This window comes from Monopterus albus, unplaced genomic scaffold, assembly GCF_001952655.1.
Source record: "Monopterus albus unplaced genomic scaffold, M_albus_1.0 scaffold17.1, whole genome shotgun sequence".
Taxonomy (NCBI): domain Eukaryota; kingdom Metazoa; phylum Chordata; class Actinopteri; order Synbranchiformes; family Synbranchidae; genus Monopterus; species Monopterus albus.
The window spans coordinates 2,492,068-2,512,779 of NW_018127897.1; the positions used below are offsets into that span (position 1 = coordinate 2,492,068).

Consider the following 20,712-nt stretch of genomic DNA (forward strand, 5'->3'; position numbering starts at 1 on the left):
AACGGAGAGAGGAAAAATCCCGGCGAAAGGGCAAGGCTTTTGTTAGCCAGTTGGAGAGGGGGAGGAAAGAGGAAGAAAAAAAAACACCATGTCTACAGTGAAGAGGCCAAGAGGAAGGGTAAGTGAGCTGCTCTGAGAGCTGGGAGGAGGGACGAGGGGGAGGAGGAGGGGCCGGCAGGAACTGAACAACCTCCTCTGCTACTGGCTCATGCTGCACTGCCGCCATCTTGAACTCATTGCTGCTTTCTCCCCCCTCCCTTCCATACTCATTTGCCTTGCTGTGCTAGACCTTATCAAGGCACTCTAGATTTGGAGCGTTTTCTTCTCCCCACCCCCACTGTCTATTCATTCCCATCCTCCTTTGAACCTCTCTCCAGCCTGTGCTGTATATGGTGTGTGTGTGTGTGTGTGTGTGTGTCCTCCCTGAGTTGAGCCTGTCAGTCACCAGAGAGCTTGAACTACATGTGGAAATGGGGGTAAGAGCGAAGGAAAACCGGCCGGCCCAAATGGAGCTTACTCTACCTTTTCACGGGCTATAATGGTCCCCACCGTTGTCATGGGACTATGTGCTGTTAGAGAGATTGAAATCACCGCATTGCTGGCAGGCTGTAATTTCAGTTATTTATAGATGTATTACATGGCCGCAGTGTTCTCAGTTTTGGTGCTTTTTATCTTTTCTCTTCCTTTCTCTCTCTCTCTCTCTCTCTCTGATAGAAGAGAGCGAAGTTTTATATTTTTCTTCCTCTTGTTACCTCTTTCATGTGCCCTCATGATCTTCCGCTCTTATGCATTACATTCAACCCCTCCCCCTCTGTTTTTCTATCATTAATGTGAATGAGAACCTTCCAGCATGATCCAGTAAATTTCTTCCTAATAGCCTCAGCAGTGTTGCACATGTGAAAATCATAATGCAGCCTGTGTGTGTGTGTGTTTCTCCCCTTCCAAATAAATCTCTAGTTGTTCAACTCCCTCCCCCCACTTTCCTGGTTAGGTTGAAGATAATTCTCTTTATTTAGCTAGCAGTTTGGAAAAAAGAAACTGGCTGTGCTGTGGCCATGTAGGCATATGCAACACATTTTTAGATTAGGTCATCCATTTAAGGGATTCCTCTCTGCCAGGCTCAAGGCCCATCACAGAGAACGTGTGTTGGCATAACCACAGTCACGCCACCTATTATTCCACATATTATCATGTGTCAGGCAAGCTGTATTATTCATGTCTGCAAGACTCGATGTAACCTGCTACATTGAGCTAGTGTTCACTAGGGATGTGCATTAGAATCATTTTTTGAGGTTGAATAATCTAGCAAATTTAAGTCAGTTACACGATTAGTTGTGACATCATTGCCGCAGTTTTATCACAATAACGTGCCCTCAACCCTGACCAAAAACAAAAATATCTGGTTACCTATGACTCCAACGTGAGATATGTCCATGCATTTGTTGTTAATTGCTACTTTCTTGGCTTTCATCAAAGTTTTTTTTAGAAATGTTTTGCTGCTTTCCTCAACATTTTGTGGTGATGTTGTAAATGACTCCTCATTGTGCTGGTAGAACCGTACCTTCATCCCCCATGATGAGCACTCAACTTTGTTGTCTGAGTAAGCAGACGTGTCATAAACATTAATTCCACTTCTTAAATGTCTCTGGGCAGGAACTGTCATAAACATCAGTTTTATTTCTCTACAACATAAATACTTTCTTTTTTCAATATTTAGTGATGTAGACCTTTTCAACTAATCGAACAATCTGTTATTCATGCAGGCAGCACAGCGACCTGGTCGCCTCACAGCAAAAAGGTTCCGGGTTCAAGCCCCGGCCGACTCGGGGCTTTTCTGTGTGGAGTTTGCATGTTCTCCCTGTGCCTGCCTGGATTCTCTCTGGGTACTCTGGCTTCCTCCCACACTCCAAAGACATGCAGCTTAGGTTGATTGGTGACTCTGAATAGCCCATTGCAATGAGTGTGGGTGTGTGTTGGTTGTTTGTCTACGTATCAGTCCTGTGATAGACTGGTGACCTGTCTAGGATGTACCCCGCCTCTCACCCAGTGTCAGCTGGGAGTGGCTCCAGCCCCACCGTGACCCTATTCAGGAATAAATGGTGCAGATAATGGATGGATATAAGAATGAGATTGTTATGTACGCATATTCCTAGTGTTTACCTTACCTCTGAAAATTTTAATCCACCTAAAAGCAATTTATTTGTGTGATGCTCAGAGTTTCAAAGTCCTCTTAACCTGATCTAAATTAATTCCTGGGGAAAAACACTGGCTGTTCTCAGGCTGAAGGTCTGCTGCTAGAGTTGGTTAAGACACAGAGAATTGAAAGAGAACATCAGGTCCACTCTCCACCCCTCAGCATCTGAGATGGGGACAGCAACAAGCTTTGCTGTTTGAGTGGATCACACAAGTGAGTGATTTGTCTAGTGCCAAATCACAACAAAAGTCATCTCAGGACACTTTACAAAGTCAGGTGTAGACCTTACTATTATCAATATTATTACAGAAGGAAAACCCAACAAATCCCCCTTGAGCAGCACTTGGCGACAGTGGGGAGGAAAAACTCCCTTTAATGGAAGAAACCTCAGACAGACCCCGGCTCTTGGTGGGCGGCCTTCTGCTTCGACCAGTTAGGATGAGTGGATAGAGGAGAGACAAAAGAAGAAAAGCAACAGGACACAACAATCAAACACTGGTCAGGTTGATGTGGCTGGTGACTGCTCATCAGAAATATAGAGCTCCAGAGGCAGGGCAACCTGCAGAAAGGTACAGGGAGAGAGAGAGGACACACTACGGGAGAGAGGAGACACACAGTTAGTGATGTGTAACGGTGGCTTATAGATGGATGGAGAGAGGAGAGTAGAGGAGAAAGAAATCTCTTTAGGACTGTGCATGCGCGAGGGATAAACCAAATAGTGACAGCTCTTAGAGGGTGAAGCCTGCGAAATAGAACTTAATCTGATCTTTTTGTTTTGTTTGTCCCTTCTGTGTGAGAGAATCTGCTAAAGCTTATCTTTGTACAACATCAACTTTAGTGACTCAGCTGAGTGTCAACTTTTTGGGGCTTTCCTTCTGTATCACACATTGCAGAGCATCTGAGTGTGGGTTTATGTCATTTGCAACAGATGACATATTTATGAGACATTTGTCTAATACACTATCATTGTTCTAATTACTAATTATCATTACTTTTATTAATTGTGTCTCTTTCTTTTCTTAGCCTCGAAAGAACACTAATGGTCCTGATAGCCAGGTACGGGTCTTCAGTCCCCCAATGAAGAGCAGCTCATCGTCCTCCTCTTCCTCTTCATCTTCATCCTCATCCAGCTCGTCATCAGAGAAGAGGACGCCAAGGAGGACGCATCATCAGATGGAGTCAACTCTGCAGGACAAACAGGAGAAGGCCAATAGGATAATATCAGAAGCTATTGCTAAGGCCCAGCAGCGTGGCGAGAAGAATATCCCCCGAGTTATGAGCCCTGAAAGCTTCCCCAGCTCATCTTCACAGTACAAGACCCACCGTGACCGCGATCACAAAGGAAAAGGCAAGGCACGGCTCAAAGACAAGACCTGCAAGACGGCCTGCATTGTTCCCTCCTCCAAGCCCAAGCAGAAGGCCAAGATTGGGTATGTAGTTGGATTATCCAACAATTAATACTGTTCTGTAAACCACTGCAATGCACTGTCATTAGTTAAAAATAATCCAGCAAGTAGAGCTTTGATCCCTTTTTTTTTTTTAACTCGGTTTAAGTCCAAACCACTGCAACATTTAATGAAAAACACCCTGTCATTGTACCACCGCTCTTTAGGAGATTTTTGCATATTTGACCCAGAGATGGCTGAAATTATTATATTTCATAATCAGTAATTTTCTAAAATGAAATTCACTGTATTAATTTGTTTTAGTTTTATATTACCCGCACTATAGAGAGTGCATGCACAGCCCAAGGAGCCCTTAAACTCAGGTGCTTGGGCAAAAATGTCAATTAAATAAATCAAAAACGGAGGCAGATACCTGCACTCTAGTTTTTTTGGCTGACACACATTTTCAGCAAATGACTGAATAAGATATTTAACTTGTTAGTTGTTTTAATATGTAGATCAAGTAATAATTTTAGTGCTCTTTGGCACTATTTTGTCAGTACTGAAAAAGGTTTGTTTCTTCTGTGCAGACTGTCAAGTCTCTTCACTTCTGCATCCATTTTTCTAGTTAATATGTATAACCTAGGGCAAACCGATAAATGTCACAGCACTGGTAGAAGTGCATGATGTGCTGAATTAACACAATGGCTTGCTCTGATTTAGGTGATAATACTAACATATAAAATTAAACCTGATCCCAGCAAGCTTGAGGGATTTAAAGGGATAGTTGAGATTTTTTTTTTTTTACTGTCATATGTTTTATGTCTGTGATTGCCAAGAAGGAAGCTCAAAGTTCAACAGAATTTACTGCATGCCATAACAGTTAACCAGGCTCAGTCATCAGTACATACACAGTAGGAAGCAAAGGCTGCATTGACATTAAACAGTGCTGCTTGGTATATTGAAGCAAGTAGTGCTGATGTATAGATACCGTAGTGTGCCTCCCATCCCCCTATTTAACTGCTATATGCAGTGTGTAGCTATAAGCCACACCCAGTGCAAGCCACTGAAATATCAGCTGGTGCAGATGTGAGGGCTGAGGCAGAGAGCTTAAGGAAAAACAGAATATTTAAATATGGTAATGTTAGATTGCACAGGCGGAAAAAAAACTCCCAGTGTTATTAATATTAAACCACTAGTAGGCCTGCTGTATTTTAGAGACCTTGTGTAAGAGTGACTGACAATGGTCAACAATAATATCTGGCTGGCAGCTGTGTTGAATAGTAATTAGATGGGCTAGGCAGAGGGAGAGGAGCGGTAGCAGATAATGGATTTTGCTTGGTGTGTGTGTGTGTGTGTGTGTGATAATAAAGAAAGTTGTGGCAGTGCTGCTATTTGGGAGAATAGTGAGATGATGGAGACATCAGTAAAAAAATGATACTTTCCCACTAGGTTTTCAGCCGGATGTACTTGCCTGGTTACACTCACAGTAAATCAGGCCTCTTAGCTGTTTGGTTAACTAAAGGATTGTCGATCTGGTGGCATCAGGGAAGAAGCTCAATTTTGGATATGAAGTTAAAGTTCTGTTTGATCATGCTATTTAACTTTGAACAAAACATGGCTGTGATCGGAAAGCTTAACTCTGGCTTGGTTACTTAGGACAAACCCAGATCTTTTTTTCAAGGTTTTCAGAGGGCTTAGGTGCAGTCTTGATTGAGGGGGGTTGTGGTGGTTGGGGGTTTTGAAATTATTCAAAGGAAATTTTAAGTTGTTTTAGTTTTTTCTCTTTGCTTTGGTTGTTATCCTTACAGTATTTATGGATGACGACTGGTAACACCTATCGTACATATAGTCAGAAATCTAGATTAGTTGACAAAAAAAAAACAAAAATAAAGACATTTTTTTATGTTCATTCAGCTTAAGGTGCACTGCAAAATCACTTAGGTGCTATGCCTAAGTCTTTTAATGGCAGGGAAAACCCTGATTTTCCTCCTAAACACCTTGCATCCATGGAGATAGAGTTGGTAATCAATTCCAATCCAAGACCCCATTGTCTTAAATGGTAGTTCGCAACTGCTGTGTAGGCTGTCATTCAAATATGCCACTGTCATAATAACAGCCCTTGCTGTTAAGAAGCATTTAGCCGTTATCCATTTTTATTTAGCATAACCAACCCTGGCCTAGATGTGGAGGAAGCATCAGATCAGGATGCGTGCAGCACAGCATACTTATGGAGCCAATTATTTTTCAGTCATACTTTTTAAAGCAGTCATGACATCATGGAGTCTAGCCATTTGAAAATGTCAAACTAATTCAGTCTGGTCAGATGACGGGACAGACCAGTTTTCTGCAGGCCACATCCTCTTTATACTTGATTGAAAGTTTAGTTTTTATTAACTTATTTATTTTAGAATAAACCAAATGCTCCGTTTGTTGAGTTTGCTAGCCCCAATTTTGCCGTCCCCGCTAGGCTATTAATTAATCTCTCATGTAAGATCACGAGGAGTCTACACTGGCCTGCAAAAAATGGGACAGGTTACTGTAGAAAGTATGTGCACACTATTACTGTGAGTGATCTGCAGACAGTTATACCGGATATGTTTGATTTCTACAGAAGAAACTAGGTGAAATCTAAATGTGACTGTGTGGTTTGTTTTTCCAATGATCTGAATGTTGTGATACTGAGTTTCTAATCTTTAGTGGATACATGTGTGGTGTAGAATCTTTTCAGTTATTTTAGGGTGTGGCTGTAGTGATCATTTACAGTTGTATCCTATTTTGTGCCCCTCTCTGTCTTAATTGAGAGAAGAAGTTCAAATGTGCAGGCCTTTGGTGCAAATGTGGCAATTATGTATAGCTCTGTCTGTATATGACAAGAGGCTTGTGGGAATGTGTGAATATTTCATCTGATGTGTGAAAATTCATAACTGGCAAATGCTTGCACTAATAGAGATTTTGCTTTCCCACTAATTAGAAACTGCACAATGAAGAACAGACATTTTGGAGAAAATTTTTCAGAAGCACTGTTGCTTTATAATAAACCTCGGGAGTTAAATAACCAAGATACATTTGAGTCTTGATGATTGTGTGCTGATGTGTAAAAACCTCCACTTTCAGGATTGTAATGCTGATTTCCCTTTTTATTACACTGCAAACGATCAGTTATAACAAAATTAAGTTTTAAACCTGTGTTTCTTGTGTTTATAACCAGCAAGTCTAGTTTCACCGAGGCAGGTATGCCTAGGCTTTGAATCATGAGAAGTTATTACATGATCAGTCACAAGCATAAAGCCCTGTAAAGTAAACAGAGAAAAACAACAATACTACCATATTGACCTGAACACCCTGACCAGATTATACTCCCTCTTTTTCAAAATATCGTTTTGGACCTATTTATGCACCTAAAAAAATGTAAAAATTAACATCATTAAAATTGATCATCACTTTTAAAATAAAAATGCAATACACGCATAACAAAGCAGATAACTCCAGTAGGTGAGACTGAGCTGACTAGTACATAGACTGTATATCATGGATTAAAATTACTTGAAGGAAATTCTAACTTAACTACATTAGCATTATCTTTAGGGCTGCATTCTGCTATTTCTGTTTGTACCAGAGAGAGAATATACTTGGCCAGTAGATTTCTGATTGCGATTCTGATAGCTATTCACAAGAATTACACACCAAAAAAATGATAGCCTACCTTGTGTACTCTTGTGGAGGCAGCTAAAAGTCCCCCTTTGCCCATCTGGCAGTACTTTGGGTAAAAAAAAAAAATGCTATTGAAAGTGCAGGATTTGTTTTTGTGTAATATAATATAAGAAATGACAGGCAATGGATTTTCATAACCATTTGCGTGTACACCATCCCGCAGAATATGCTACATTTCCATCGCTGATGTGAGTTCAGCTGATGCTTTTACCAGTGAAGATGTTTCACTCTGTTAGTTGTTGGAACGACAGAGAAGCCCTCAGTTCACTGTGATTATTCAGTGGTGTTACAGAGCGATGCCTCTTTACCTCATAAACGGTCTTCGACTAACAGCAGACAGCCTGTTTTTTGTTTCTCCAACAGCTGCGGTGAGGTCACAAACCTGACAACAACAAGTTCCATTTTATCCTGTCATCAATTACAGTCACAGAGTTCATGTTTGTGTATGTAGCACATGAGAGTCACAAGCTGGGCCATTTCATTTTGAGATCAAGTCACCTCTCCATTATTTTTCAGCAGACATAACTCACCATTGATGTATGTTGCCTTTTTAAATTCATTCAACTTAGGTGCTCTGCAAACACTTGGGCACTGTGCCTATATACCTTACTATGGTAGGGAAAACCCTGGTAATAAATTTTAGGGCAGCCCCCTGCAATAGAGTGTCTGCTGTTGTGTAATTGTAATTATGATTATAAGATGATCTTGTCTTTTTAGTGTAATGTCCAAAAAGATTTGAGCCAATGCACTCGCATTAAGACTGTGTGTTTACTGCACTGTGGTTCAACCTGCATCCTCGGACTGCATCTCCATGTTCTGTTTACCTGTCGTTTACTGCACTGTGGTTCAAACTGCATCTCCATGTTCTGTTTACCTGTCATGGCCATCTCAACATTAATGCCAGTACCAATGTCTGGGAGTGGAGATGAAGTTTGACAAAGTCAGTGATGGAGTGCTGGCAGTGTGCTGACTCATCTGGTTTGGCTTGTACCTCAGTGCATTAGGCTTGAACCACTTGGCGTGTTTGCTTGTCTGCATATATGTTGTTGGAATGAACAGCGGGGGTAGTGTTTTTATTGCTAGTGTGGATTGATGGAGGCGGCCTGCGCACATGATGACAAGATGCTCTGTCGAGATATTCATACCAGTGGAGAGTCCTGTCCATAGCCAAGCATCACCCAGGATCTCCCTGTGAAATATTAATGCATCTCAGTTGCAGAGATACTAACCTTCCACTAAAGCCATTACTTCAGCCTCCACTTCGTTGAAAGTGTGTGCAGCATTGTGTGTGTATTTGGTGTTCAGTGTATTTCACTCTTATATTGTATCAGACTATTTTTTAAGCACTGCATGGGGCCTGAGATAAGGCTTTAATTTTAATCATCTGTGTACTTAAGAATCTGTTTCTCTGAGACAACCATACAGTTGTTGATACCTGGGTCTTTCCTGGAATCATCAGTTCCATATACAGTCATTTCTAGTAAATGCCTTCGAGATTGCTTTGTTGGTTTACTCTAGCAGACATTTAGAAAGCAAGTTAGGGGTTATGTCATCATTTGGAAGGTTTGTCTGTCTGATGAGAAATGTAAATGGAAACAGCTTATTAAGGCATGGATGCACCAGCCACTGTGACAGGCAAACTACAACACAATGTATAATGCAAGAACATGTTGCAAGGACATATTTCTTGGTTATTAAAGTGAGTTCATAAGGGTCATGATCTGGGAGCTTTTGAGGAAAATATAACTACATAAGAAATTTCCATTACTGGTCTCCCAAATGATGTTTTACTGTGGTGTGGTGCACTAAAGTCAGCCATTGTGGAATTCTAAAAACTGCTTTAAAAGTCTTCATGTTTGGGTTGAAAAATTCTTCATCATTAAACGGGGACGGGGGGACGGGGGCCGCTCAGCTTCAATCACTTACCCTAGGGAATCACTCAGCATCATCTCTTAAAGAATTTCTCTTCTGCAGCTTCAAATTCACTCTTTTGTAGGATGCCATGAAAGCTGTGAGACCTGTGTTATACTGTAAATTGTTTTGTTTTTTTCTTTTTTTTTAACTGCATACATTTTGACTTGTCATAGCTGGTAAAGTAAAGGTGAAGCTAATAACATTAATAATGACTCAGTTCTGTCCCACCTTAAGAACAAGAGTTAAGCTTGTTTTTCATGGTGTAGCTAAATTTAAAGGCCTCTTTTCATTGAAAAGATGTATTTGGCAATAAAGGGATTATTACAAATGCCATCTATGTTATTGAGTTGTTTTCATATGGAGAAATATAGCACATACAGCGAGAGGTGAGGTTTCACTGGAAGATATCACTGTAAATTGTAGAATTTCAGTGTCTTCTAAAGGGTCCCTATCCAATTTTTATTAATTGAAACAAAAGAACTAATAGGAAGGCACAGTTTAATTGTGGATCAAAATATTTACCAACTAAATAATCTACCCATGGGTGAGGCAAGGGTTATTTTACAGGCCAAGCTTGACTGGTCAGAGCTCTCTGCAGGCTGGAATTTTCTTTTCTAGGCAGCTTACCTGCTGAAAAAAACAACCTCATAATTATCAGATGAAAGCACTGTTCCGCTCATTCCATTTTTCTCCCTCTCCCTCCTGCTTTCCTTTCCCCCGATCATAAATTTGTTTCTTCCCGCGTGCTCAGAGCTGTGCATCCAGTGTTTCCTGTAAGCAGGCATGTTCTAAATATGCTGATTCTATAAAGCAGCAGGGTAGCAGGAAAATATCAAACAAAATGGTGCTTGTGAGATCAATTACATGATAGAAAATGGAGGTTTAAGTCTTGCGTATATGCTGCAGCATATAGCTGTTCATATTTCAGTACTTGCCTGCTAGCCATCTGATCTCTTTTTTCCCCTCACGTTTTCATTTAGAAGAGCTGAACCTATTTTTTAATTGAGCCTTTTACTAGTTAATCCCTTGCAGGATGTGCATGTGTGTTATAGATGAACATGTTTGTGAGTCTGTTGAAAGTCATGCAAGTGCACATGTTCTTGTGAGTGTTTGTGTGTATGAGCATGTTACCTGTTTTTTAAAATGTTTTCTGAATCAAGCAGAAATCCCTTGTGTGGCCATGTCCACTCCACTGATACTTTGTCTATCTTTGAGGGGTTTGATGATTCTGTAACTAGTGTTTCCAGTTGTGTGCTGTGTGGCACTGAGATGATAGCTCTCCATTCATAAGACAAGGACAAGAACTACAGTTTCAGTATTCCTTTTAACGATGAGAGTTACACACACGGACACACATTCACACTTAAAATCAGTTTTGAGGATGACTCGGTCACACACACTTTGAATTTCGGAGGTAGAGTAGACCTACTTTAAGGCAATGAAGGCCTCTCAGAGATGCTGAAGCACCACATTGCAGTTTTGGCCTGCAAAGCACTATCATATCTTATTTCTATTAAAATCAAACCCTCACACATTCTCTCCCAGTGGCGGAATGCCAAGTAGGACAGGACAACACTAGGGACAAGGGATGGAGGTTATTTGGCACAATAAGAAGATGAGAGCCAAGCAAGCAGCCTTGAATCCAGCAAGTAGCCTATCACTCTGAGAAAGCTTGTGGTAGGCTCTTGCCAGGCCTCAGTTTGTAATGTCAGATCAGGGGCAGCTGTAGTCTAATTAGAGATGCAAGATTATGTCTGAAGAATGTCCTCTTTAAATCCTGGTGGGGTGGCAAATACACCACTTTCATCTCCATCAGTAACAATCATTAAAGGCATCTTGACTCATCTTGGTGAAATGCATCTAAATGGATGAATGTGAAACTGGAGTAGGAGAGTGTGCAGGTGTGAAACTAGACAAGATGGGCCTCTGAAAGTTGATATTTAATGTTATATTTGTGTTAATGGAAGTTTTATTAAAGAAAGAAAGATATTATAGCACATAAAGAATTTAACAGAAAATGAGATTTGAGTTTTAATATGATTTTTTTTCCTGGTATCAAAATAATTAAATATACAGAAAGTACCGCTAATTGCCATCAACCCTCCAATTTACTTGTGGCATTTTGTGGCTTTGTAAAGTCAGATAAATCCTAAAACCAAAAATATTTAGAAGTTGGAGGACTTTTCTGCTATTTCTTAGTAATAGTTTGCTAATTAGATCACCAGCACACAGCTGAATTTTAGTTGCTTAGTACTTAGATAATCAATCACTTGCTCATCCAAACCTGCGTGTTTGCTTTCTCTGATGACAGAAGAATGAGTGATTACAGTTCTGTTCTTTTGGTTCAACAAAAAGCAGCCTATGACAATTTACCAAGCTCTCTGCCAAATAATAATCTGGCATCTACTGATGTGCCTAAAATGTATTAAAGCAGGTTTGGATAAAATAAACAACCTGATCTGGAAACCAAATCGAACAGTATGTGTTATGTTTGTTTTGGGAACTGTGTAAGGTGAAATACTGAGTAGCATGAAACTTTATTTTTGTAGTTCTTTGTCAGAGTGTATTATAAATCATTTCAGGCCCTGAATGTGTTGCAATTAGCCCAGGTTTAGCCATAAATATACTGTAGTAAATATAGTTTAGTTGTCTTTTTTATACTGACTCTTACTGAGTCGTGAATTTCACGTGTTCCTTTGACCAGCTGTTCTTTCTAAATTGTGGTGCAGGTTTTCTGCCACTTTGTCAGAGGACGTGTTTATGATCTGTTTTCTATAAGTGAACTGTGTTCAAATACATGAAGCAGACCTTTTGACATCAAGCTTGTTTATTTCACTTTGAATTTGCCATCCACTATATGCAGTGTTCTTTCAGAAAATAGAAAATACTGTGAACTCGAGCTTTTGTGCAGGGCAGATCTGGCCATATTGATAGCCACTTTGTCTCAGCTTAGGCCAGTGGATGTGCATAGAAAATATACTAGCTATGCAAAAGCTCTGTGCTAAGTTCTTCACATCAGGGAGACTTGGCTGTGACCCTGAAGACTCCAGAATAATACCGGCTGCGTTCAGGCCTCTTTTTCTCAGTGAGGTATTTCAGTTTGTGAGGAAGTTGTTCAGTCAAAAGGAGCATTTGCTTTACCACTGATGCTAGTAAACCCCTGGGTGGTCCTGTGTAGCAGCCACAGCAGGGCAGAACAGGCTGTGATCATCGCTAAGTTGTGGTTCACTCCTTCTTTATTTCTGTCTGTGTATGTATGTAGAAGATTTTTATCATATTCAGCTTTAACTATGTCATGTTGCACTTACATGCAGTATAGAGCAGCATCAGTGGGCAGCCTCACCATCAGTGTTCTATGTCTGCACTGGCTCAATCAATGATTTCCCAGCCCTCGAGTATCTCGTTTCACAGTTCAGGTTTTCCCATATGGGGATCAGAGAGCTCCTCTAGCCTTGTTACATGCTGTTAGCTGCTGAGCTGCCTGGTGATGTGACACTGTTGTTCAGCAAGGCTCGTGTCCCAGTCATCTTTTATTTGTTCAAGGAAGAACAATGTGTTCTCTTCCGTTCAGCTGATTTCCAAAGTGTGTTTTCTATTCTTCTGGATGTTGCAGCTGGTAATTTTTTTACATTTGCCACTCTGACATTTCTCAGCCATTCACAGTGACAGTGGACATACACTGGTTGTGTTTTTCACAGGAAGTGATGTAACCATGAACATGAACTCGCACTGTCAAATACACTCCCAGGGGCACGTTGCATGGCAACCATAAAGTGTCACTGTCAAGAGGATTTGTGAAATGTAACATTATCCAGAGTGGCCAGGGATAACAGAAATAAGGCATGCTGTTTAGCAGAGTGCTGCTGTTTCCTACTTTTCACTATGAGATAATAAAGTGTGTGTATGTGTGTGTGCATCCTGAAATGTCTTTGATAATATTGCTATGAGGGATTTATTGCAAGCTCTACCTGCCTGGTGTTGCTTCTAAGGTAATAACTTGTCAAATTAGTTAGACCAGCCTATTGTGTCTAAGGAATGTCTACATCTGCAAGAATGACTAAATTCAACAAAGTGGAGTGTTTGTGTTTGTATTTTAACCCCATAAACCAGCTTTTCATATTGTTTACCTGCTCTATATTTCTATGGCATTTACTCTGTGCACCAGTCATGTTCTATAAATAGCATGGTAAGATGGTAGTTATAAGCATACCAGTCTGTACTGGTGGACTATATGGGTAATAATTTTAGTGACATTTGTTCATTGGTTTGTCTGTTCACAGCATAACTCCAAAAGTTATGAGTAGATGTGGATGATCTTTTCTTCATATCACATGATCCAGGAACTTTTATAAAAGATTCTTCACCAATATGATGTAGGGCAAATTCAGTATTTTTGCTTTTCCATTTATAGTGCGTACAGTGCTTGGACAAAAAATATTCCCTGTAACATACACACACCAAAGTATGATCTGGATCCAAAAATCCCTGTAACATACACACACCAAACTATGATCTGGATCCAAGTTGTGTTCCAGATGTGCTGATCCAGAATGTGCACATTTATAGGACTCATGGAAAACTTGCCACTGTGAGATGAAAAATAATGCTACGGACTTGCAGCTAAGACCACATTTTAGCTAAAGCTCTGCTGACTCAGAAGGGTGTCAGCAGATTTGACACATCTTCAAAAGTTACTGAGCTATATCTTGAAAAAAGTGGCATTAGTGAAATATAATTTTTCTTGAATAACTTCACTACTAAAAGTATCAGTGATTCCAAATGCTGGGGATAGGTTTTCATGGCCAGCTAATCATATTATGAGGGTCAAACTGTCATGGGAATATAGCTTTTTAGGTGTGATGGCATTATGGGGACAGTGAGCTGCCTTGGCAGAGGTTTGTGCTCTCTGGGTGCTGTCTAGTTTTAATTATAACCACTTTGGTGGTGTTCATACTGGCAGAGAAACTGACGCTCTCCATCTCTGAACTGAATACTCTGTTTTGTTTCCAGCATTGTGCTTTATTTCACACAATACAGTTTACTGAATGTTTGTTGTGTTGCATGAAGATAGAAGTAGAGAAAAGAAAACATCACAGCCATGTCTCCTTTTGTCTGACGTCTGAACATGGCAGTATCTGACAGACAAGAACCAGGATGCTACACTTAGGAACAGTAATGGAGAGATTGGGAAGTGGAAACAGTAGATTAAAAAAAACAACAACAAAAAAACAAATATATATATATATATAGAGAGAGAGAGAGAGAGAGAGAGAGAGAGAGAGAGAGAGTGGTTTGTTTAACAAGCTAATTTGCTTGTAACAGGATTGCTTGCTGATGTTTAGAGGACTTGCATGTTGTTTGGCAGACTAACCTGTGTAGTGGGACCACTTGTCTGAAGAACTGACCTACTGGGTGGCTAACATCAGAAGATACTGGCCACCATAGGAACCCTTTTTCACATTCAATACTAGTCTCTCATGTGAACAAGCCCACAGGGACATCCTCCCCTTATAGTACAGAGACATACAGTGCCTGCTCATGCACCAGTGTGTCTGAATAGGCCTGTGACTGTGTGTGTGTCCGTGTGTGGACTACGAGGCACGTTTGCCATTTTGTCTCAATATGATAGCAGTGTTTTTATTTTTTTCCCCATTAACATCACACCAAGCCAGAGATTTGGCACCTGTGGCTTCCAAGAGAGTGTGGAGTGTGGAGAGACACAAGATAGGAACTGTGTGCATATGTGGTGAGAGAATGTATGGGGAAAGGTCACACAAATAATATGTGACTGTATGTGAAGAGAGAAAGCGCTGGTGGAAAAATACAAGCTTGTGTCTATTCATGTGCAATCTGCTGCTATCTGGCCTCCTGATATTATCCAAGCAGTCTGTCTCAGTATTGCAAATCTGTATTAGGCCATGGTGCGAATTTCAACACTCACTAACTACAGTAGCAATGCTGGCTTACAGAGAAGAGTATTTGCCAATTTTTTACTGAACGATGTTGGTCTCAGTTTGCAGACTAGCATTAGCAATGTTAACTCAGCCAGTTCCCATTTTGAACATGTTAATACATGTATGCATTTCCTGCAGTCCTTCCATTGCTGTTTTATGTAAGTCGGGATAAAAACTTACAGTATATGCTGACAGCCATACAGAATAAGGTACAGGCTAATGCTGCCAATTTCTTTGGTTGTTTACAGACACCTGTTGCAAACTTCCAAGTGGGCAACCATGTTTAAGTGTAGTCCACATTCAAATGAACAAATTAATCAGATTTCCTGGAAGACTTGTTAATCTTTAACTGTTTTGTCTGCCTTGGTCTTTATGCCTCACTCCAACATTTGTATGATGACACAGACCTATATTTGTCTTATAAGTCATTAAAGACTGCCTTTTACCCAGACACTTCCTTATCCACCCACTAAAAGGCAGTTAAAATGTCTGAATGTAGATATAGTGCAAATAACGTAAGACAGTGTTCATTCCCAGTTCAAATCCCAGTTCTCTCTGCCTAAGATTTTTATTATGAAGAGCACTTATGCAAAGAGTTCACTTGCATTGACAGACTATTCTCTCATTCCAAATATGTGGTGCCACGTTCATTTTCACTCTTGATCTCTAAGGAGAATTTAGCATTTTATCAAGTCTATTTCAAATCATTACTTAGAAGCCCATATGTACATTTACAGGGTTATTGATCACTGTTCCACCTGTCCTTTGTGGTCTCTCTGTAAAGTGTTATTAATAATATGATAGGAGACAAAGTCCACAGTCCTTGCTGTGTATAAAAATGTTGCTGTCAGTTTGGAATAAAATGCCCTCTCTCTGCTTCCACACCTCACTGGATCGGTACATACCAAAGTGCATTTGTCCATGCAGTGACATTGATAATGACACGGTAAACATGTCACTGTACTGTATGTTGTAGGCCTTCAAATACATGGATGTGTTCACAAAATTAAAGATCTCGGATTTATTTTAGAACTTGTAGAACACAGTTTGTGCAATTCAGAAACACTGGGGTTTAAATATACCTTGAGTTTGAAATATAATTGATTTTTATTCATTTAAAGGTCAAGTTTTTAAAGTTAGTTATACCAGTTACTTGTATGTTCAAAGCATTTCTCAACACTAAATACTCTTGTTAACAACACTGCAGTACATATTACCGTATATTCGTGATCTCATTGTATCTATGTGTGTCTTTCTCTCCCTTCCACAGGAAAATCGTCATCAAGATTGGAAAGAAGAAAAAGCGAAAGCCAGAGTCTTCAGAGGAGGAGTCAGATGATGACCCTCCCCCTCGACATACATCTAAAGAAGATTCTGTAAGATCCAGTATATACAGTACACCCACTCACAAATGAATACAATCAAACATATAAACATACAGTACAAGTCACTTTTCAAATTAGGACATAAACCCTCAGCTGTGAGACAGCACTTGGATTTTAGATGGGGATTTGCCTAAGTTTGACTGTTTGAATTCCTAGCTTTATTCAGATGTGTTGTTCTTACCTGTGCTGTTATATTTCTGCTGAGAGACAGATAAAGACAAAGGCTGGCTCTGTTTCTGTTAGAATTCTGATACAAGGCAAGTGGTGTTCTCACCCTGACTGTTCTCACCCTGACTGTTCACACCGCTGCTGAGCCTTGAAGAAGGCTTCACACTTTTGAACCTGGGAGGACTTTGGTTCACACAGAGTTCATGTAGTAGGTGGCTGTCAAGTACACATTCTTATGTGTTGATGATGGAGCCTACTGACAGCAGCAAGGCATTATTTAGATGAAAACATCACATGCACATGCACAGACCTAAATGTAATGCAAATGGCAAGTTAAATTGGTTGTTCTGCATTTATTTAAATCTTTTCATTTGAACAGAAATGTTGTTGCTAAAGCAGACAACCTCAATTTGTTGAGGTTGTTTGACAAAATAACACTTGGCAAAATTCAATTATTGCATTTTTTTTCTTCAAAGCTAGAGTAGTTCTAGAAACTTAATATTTTCCACTAAACATATGATACTGCTTTGGAAAATTAATAAATGAAGGCACACACACACACACACAAACAAGCAGAGGACATCAGTTTGCCAATTTTTATTAAATCCTTTAACATGCACACAAATATGAGCTGAATATTAGACTACCTCACTTTGAAACAAATAACAGTTGAAAACAAGGTAAATATTACCAGGATATGATAGGCAATATTTAACATATTTTTTTTATGTAAGTATTAAAAAGGGTTATTGAAATTTACAAGTGAAATATCAGGGTATAAATATATTTCTGTTACATAAACTAATGACATGCTTGATAATTAAAGATACATTATGTGTGGGATCACTTCACTGTAGACAGCCATGTCGAACTGTGTTAAGGTTGTGAAAAAGTCAAGTTTGTTGTGACTTTATTGAGCTGTAGAGCCTGTTGGGCCAATACAACTTCAAGTTCAAAAACAAGCAAATACCTCATATTCATATTCACTCGTATCCATTCATAGTTGACCATACCTGGTATTGACCACAACTCCGATGTCATGGGTTTTTTTTCTGCCATTTAATAAGAATGAATAATATAATCTGACCTATTATAATGTCTGAGTCATCTGTTCCTGTGTTATTTTGTTCAGTGCTGTCATGACAAAAATCTGCCCTGGTAAGTGACTCGTCTGAATGAGCAGGGATGATGGGACTTTGTCTGCTCTGTCACCCCCACCTCTCTTTTTTACATCCTACTGGATCCGGACGATTGCCTATGATCTAATTATGCTTGTTAAAAGGCGCCCCTGGTCTTAATTAAAACAGTATGTTGATGACTCCTTTAGGATGATCCTGTGGAAAAAGTCAAAGTAGCGTGGCTGACAGCTAGAAAAGAAGCATGACCTCCTCGGCCCTATTGTCTTGGCATGTGGCAGGTCGGACTTTCCAACTTTTGGTCAGCTACGGTCTGGGGATGTGGGGGTGTATCTCCATGGAGACATACTCCACACCTAATTAACTGTGACTTAGTGGAATTTATTCCTAATTAACTACACATTATCATTAGGAGGGGCTCGTGTATTGATGCAGGACACAGTGGCTCATGCGTATGATAATTGTAAAGGCTAGACAGGAAGGAATAGGATGAAGCTTGAGTTTAAAACCTTTGTTTTCTGACTTCATAGCATAATATTTTTCTGAATTTCTCACATGCTTTTATTTTCATTAAACAAAGTTCTGTTTGTTCATGATCTTTGGGACGAGAAAACACATATGATCATTTTCAGTATGAGTTAGTGTGAATTGTAAATGTTTAGTCAATTAGGTTTTCATCCATTACCAAGGAATATGAAATGTGGAACAGCAACATAATTGAGCTAAACTAAACAGGAAGTAGTATCACATTTAAGCTCAGTGCTTTAATATTAAATCAGGCATGAATTATGATTTAAAGAAGCAGTGTGTAGTGTGTGGCTTATGCAAGCACGTTGGCTGAGAACACTCGTGCAGTATTCTGCACAAGTTTTAAGTTCTAAAAGTAAAGTGAGCATGATTTCAAATGTAATGCCATGAATTTCATTTGATATCATAATACATTGTCTGGGAGCCAGACAATGTATTATAGGACTCTTTCATTCTGACTCTGGTTGTATGTTTGGGCTCATTGTCGTGCTGCAGAAAAAAATGTGAGACTGATCAGATGCCTGTACATGATGGATTCAGTTCAATTCAATTCAGTTTTGTTTGTGCACAGCAACAATCATCTTAGGGTACTTTACATAGTAGAGTCTAGACCTTACAGTATTAACAGGAAAAAACAAAACAAATCCCCCTTGAGCAGCACTTGGCAACAGCAGGGAGGAAGAACTACCTTTAACGGAAGAAACCTCAAATTGATCCCGGCTCTTGGTGGGCAGCCTTCTGCCTCGAACAGTTGGGGTGAGAGGAGAGAGGAGAGAGAAAAGAAGAGCATCAAAACACACTAAACAAAACAAACAAACAAGCACTAGGCAGGCTGATGTGGCCGGTGACAGCTCATCAGAAACATGGAGCTCCAGAGCCAGGGCTACCTGCAGAAAGGTACAGGGAGAGAGAGAGAGGACAAACTATGGGAGAGAGGAGACAAAATTAACAACATTCAATGGTGGCATATACTGTAATTGCATGAAGAGTGAGGAGAGGAGAGGGGAAGAGCTCAAAGCATTATGGGAAGACCCCCAGCAGTGTAGGACTATAGCAGCATAACTAAGGGAAGGCTACACTTTAGATACACTTGGTCATAAAGGAAAGTTTTAAGCCTAATCTTCGAAGTAGGGAGGGTGTCTGCCTCCTGAACTGAGACTGGGAGCTGGTTCCATAGGAGAGGACCTTGATAGCTAAAGACTCTGCCTCCCATTCTACTTCTGTAGACTCTATAAGCCAAAAGCAGACCTGCACTCTTCTGAGAGTGAAATACTCTGTTGGATAAGAATCTAAACGTCCAGTGGGCCTACAACTCGTGCACAGTACTGTGGGGTGTATATTGCTGCATAAGATGCAGCAAGTACAAGTGTTCAGTTTATGTTTAAGATGATCATCAGTCAGCAGTGTCCACATCTTTTCAGTCGAGATCAAACCTGGCCCAACTTTGAATTTACCAAGTTGAGCCATTTAGGACATTGGCAGTTTAGGAAATATAAAATAATGGGCTGAGTTATTCTTGACAAGTAGCTGGTAAGTTTATATTTTTTTCCATAATCACCTGTGAAAGGTAACTATACTGTGTTAGTCTGTGAAAGTCACTACTTAACTAAGAATTTAAGACATTTAAACCTGTTTTTATGCTTCCGTGCCGGCGATAGCTGCGGCCAGACGCATTATGTTTTCGGGTTGTATCTATGTTTATATGTCCATACAGCCTATTCTTGTGAATGCGATATCTCAGGAACCTTGAGGGAATTTCTTCAAATGTGGCTCAAGTGTCCACTGGGACTCAAAGATTAGCTGATTAGATTTTGGTGGTCAAAGGTCAATGACATCACTTCTGTCTCATACCCATGAATTTGACTGGTTGGCAGAGGCATACGACCACGAAGCAGTAATTCTAGTCTTTATAATTCATTGATGGGATGTTGTTGATGAGACGGAGGCTGCTCAGCTGAGATGAGCTGAGGAGCTGTGCTCCAGCCAGTTGTTGTGAATCCATGATCTGACACCAGGTTCACGTGTTATATATAGGTGCACAAAATTGATGCAGCTCATGAACCATGATTAATAAATAAAAACACCCTGCACATATCCTAGTCATGCTACAGGTGTTATTGTCAGCAGGTAAAGTCAGTTTGTACTTTGCTCTCACTCACTTCAAGCTCTTGTCAGGGAGCGGACATGGCATGATCTACTTTAGGGGTGTGTGATATACCATTATAGATGTTTCTTTGGGCCATATGTAAGGAACTATTTCAATTTGTGATTGAAGGTACAGAGGTTACTTAAAATGAACCCCAAAATGTTTTTTTCCCCCATACACCTTTCTCA

At 40.0% G+C, this 20,712-nt stretch overlaps 1 protein-coding gene across 1 annotated transcript in view; it reads left to right on the forward strand.

Annotated features, from left to right (window-relative positions):
- The window catches only part of chd9 (chromodomain helicase DNA binding protein 9), an 85,237-nt gene that overhangs the window by 31,996 nt on the left and 32,529 nt on the right, over window positions 1–20,712 (forward strand). Inside the window, exons 3-4 of the mRNA XM_020592488.1 lie at window positions 3,218–3,624; window positions 16,432–16,537. Of these exons, the coding sequence (XP_020448144.1) occupies window positions 3,218–3,624; window positions 16,432–16,537 (513 nt within the window). The remainder of the gene's footprint in view (window positions 1–3,217; window positions 3,625–16,431; window positions 16,538–20,712) is intronic.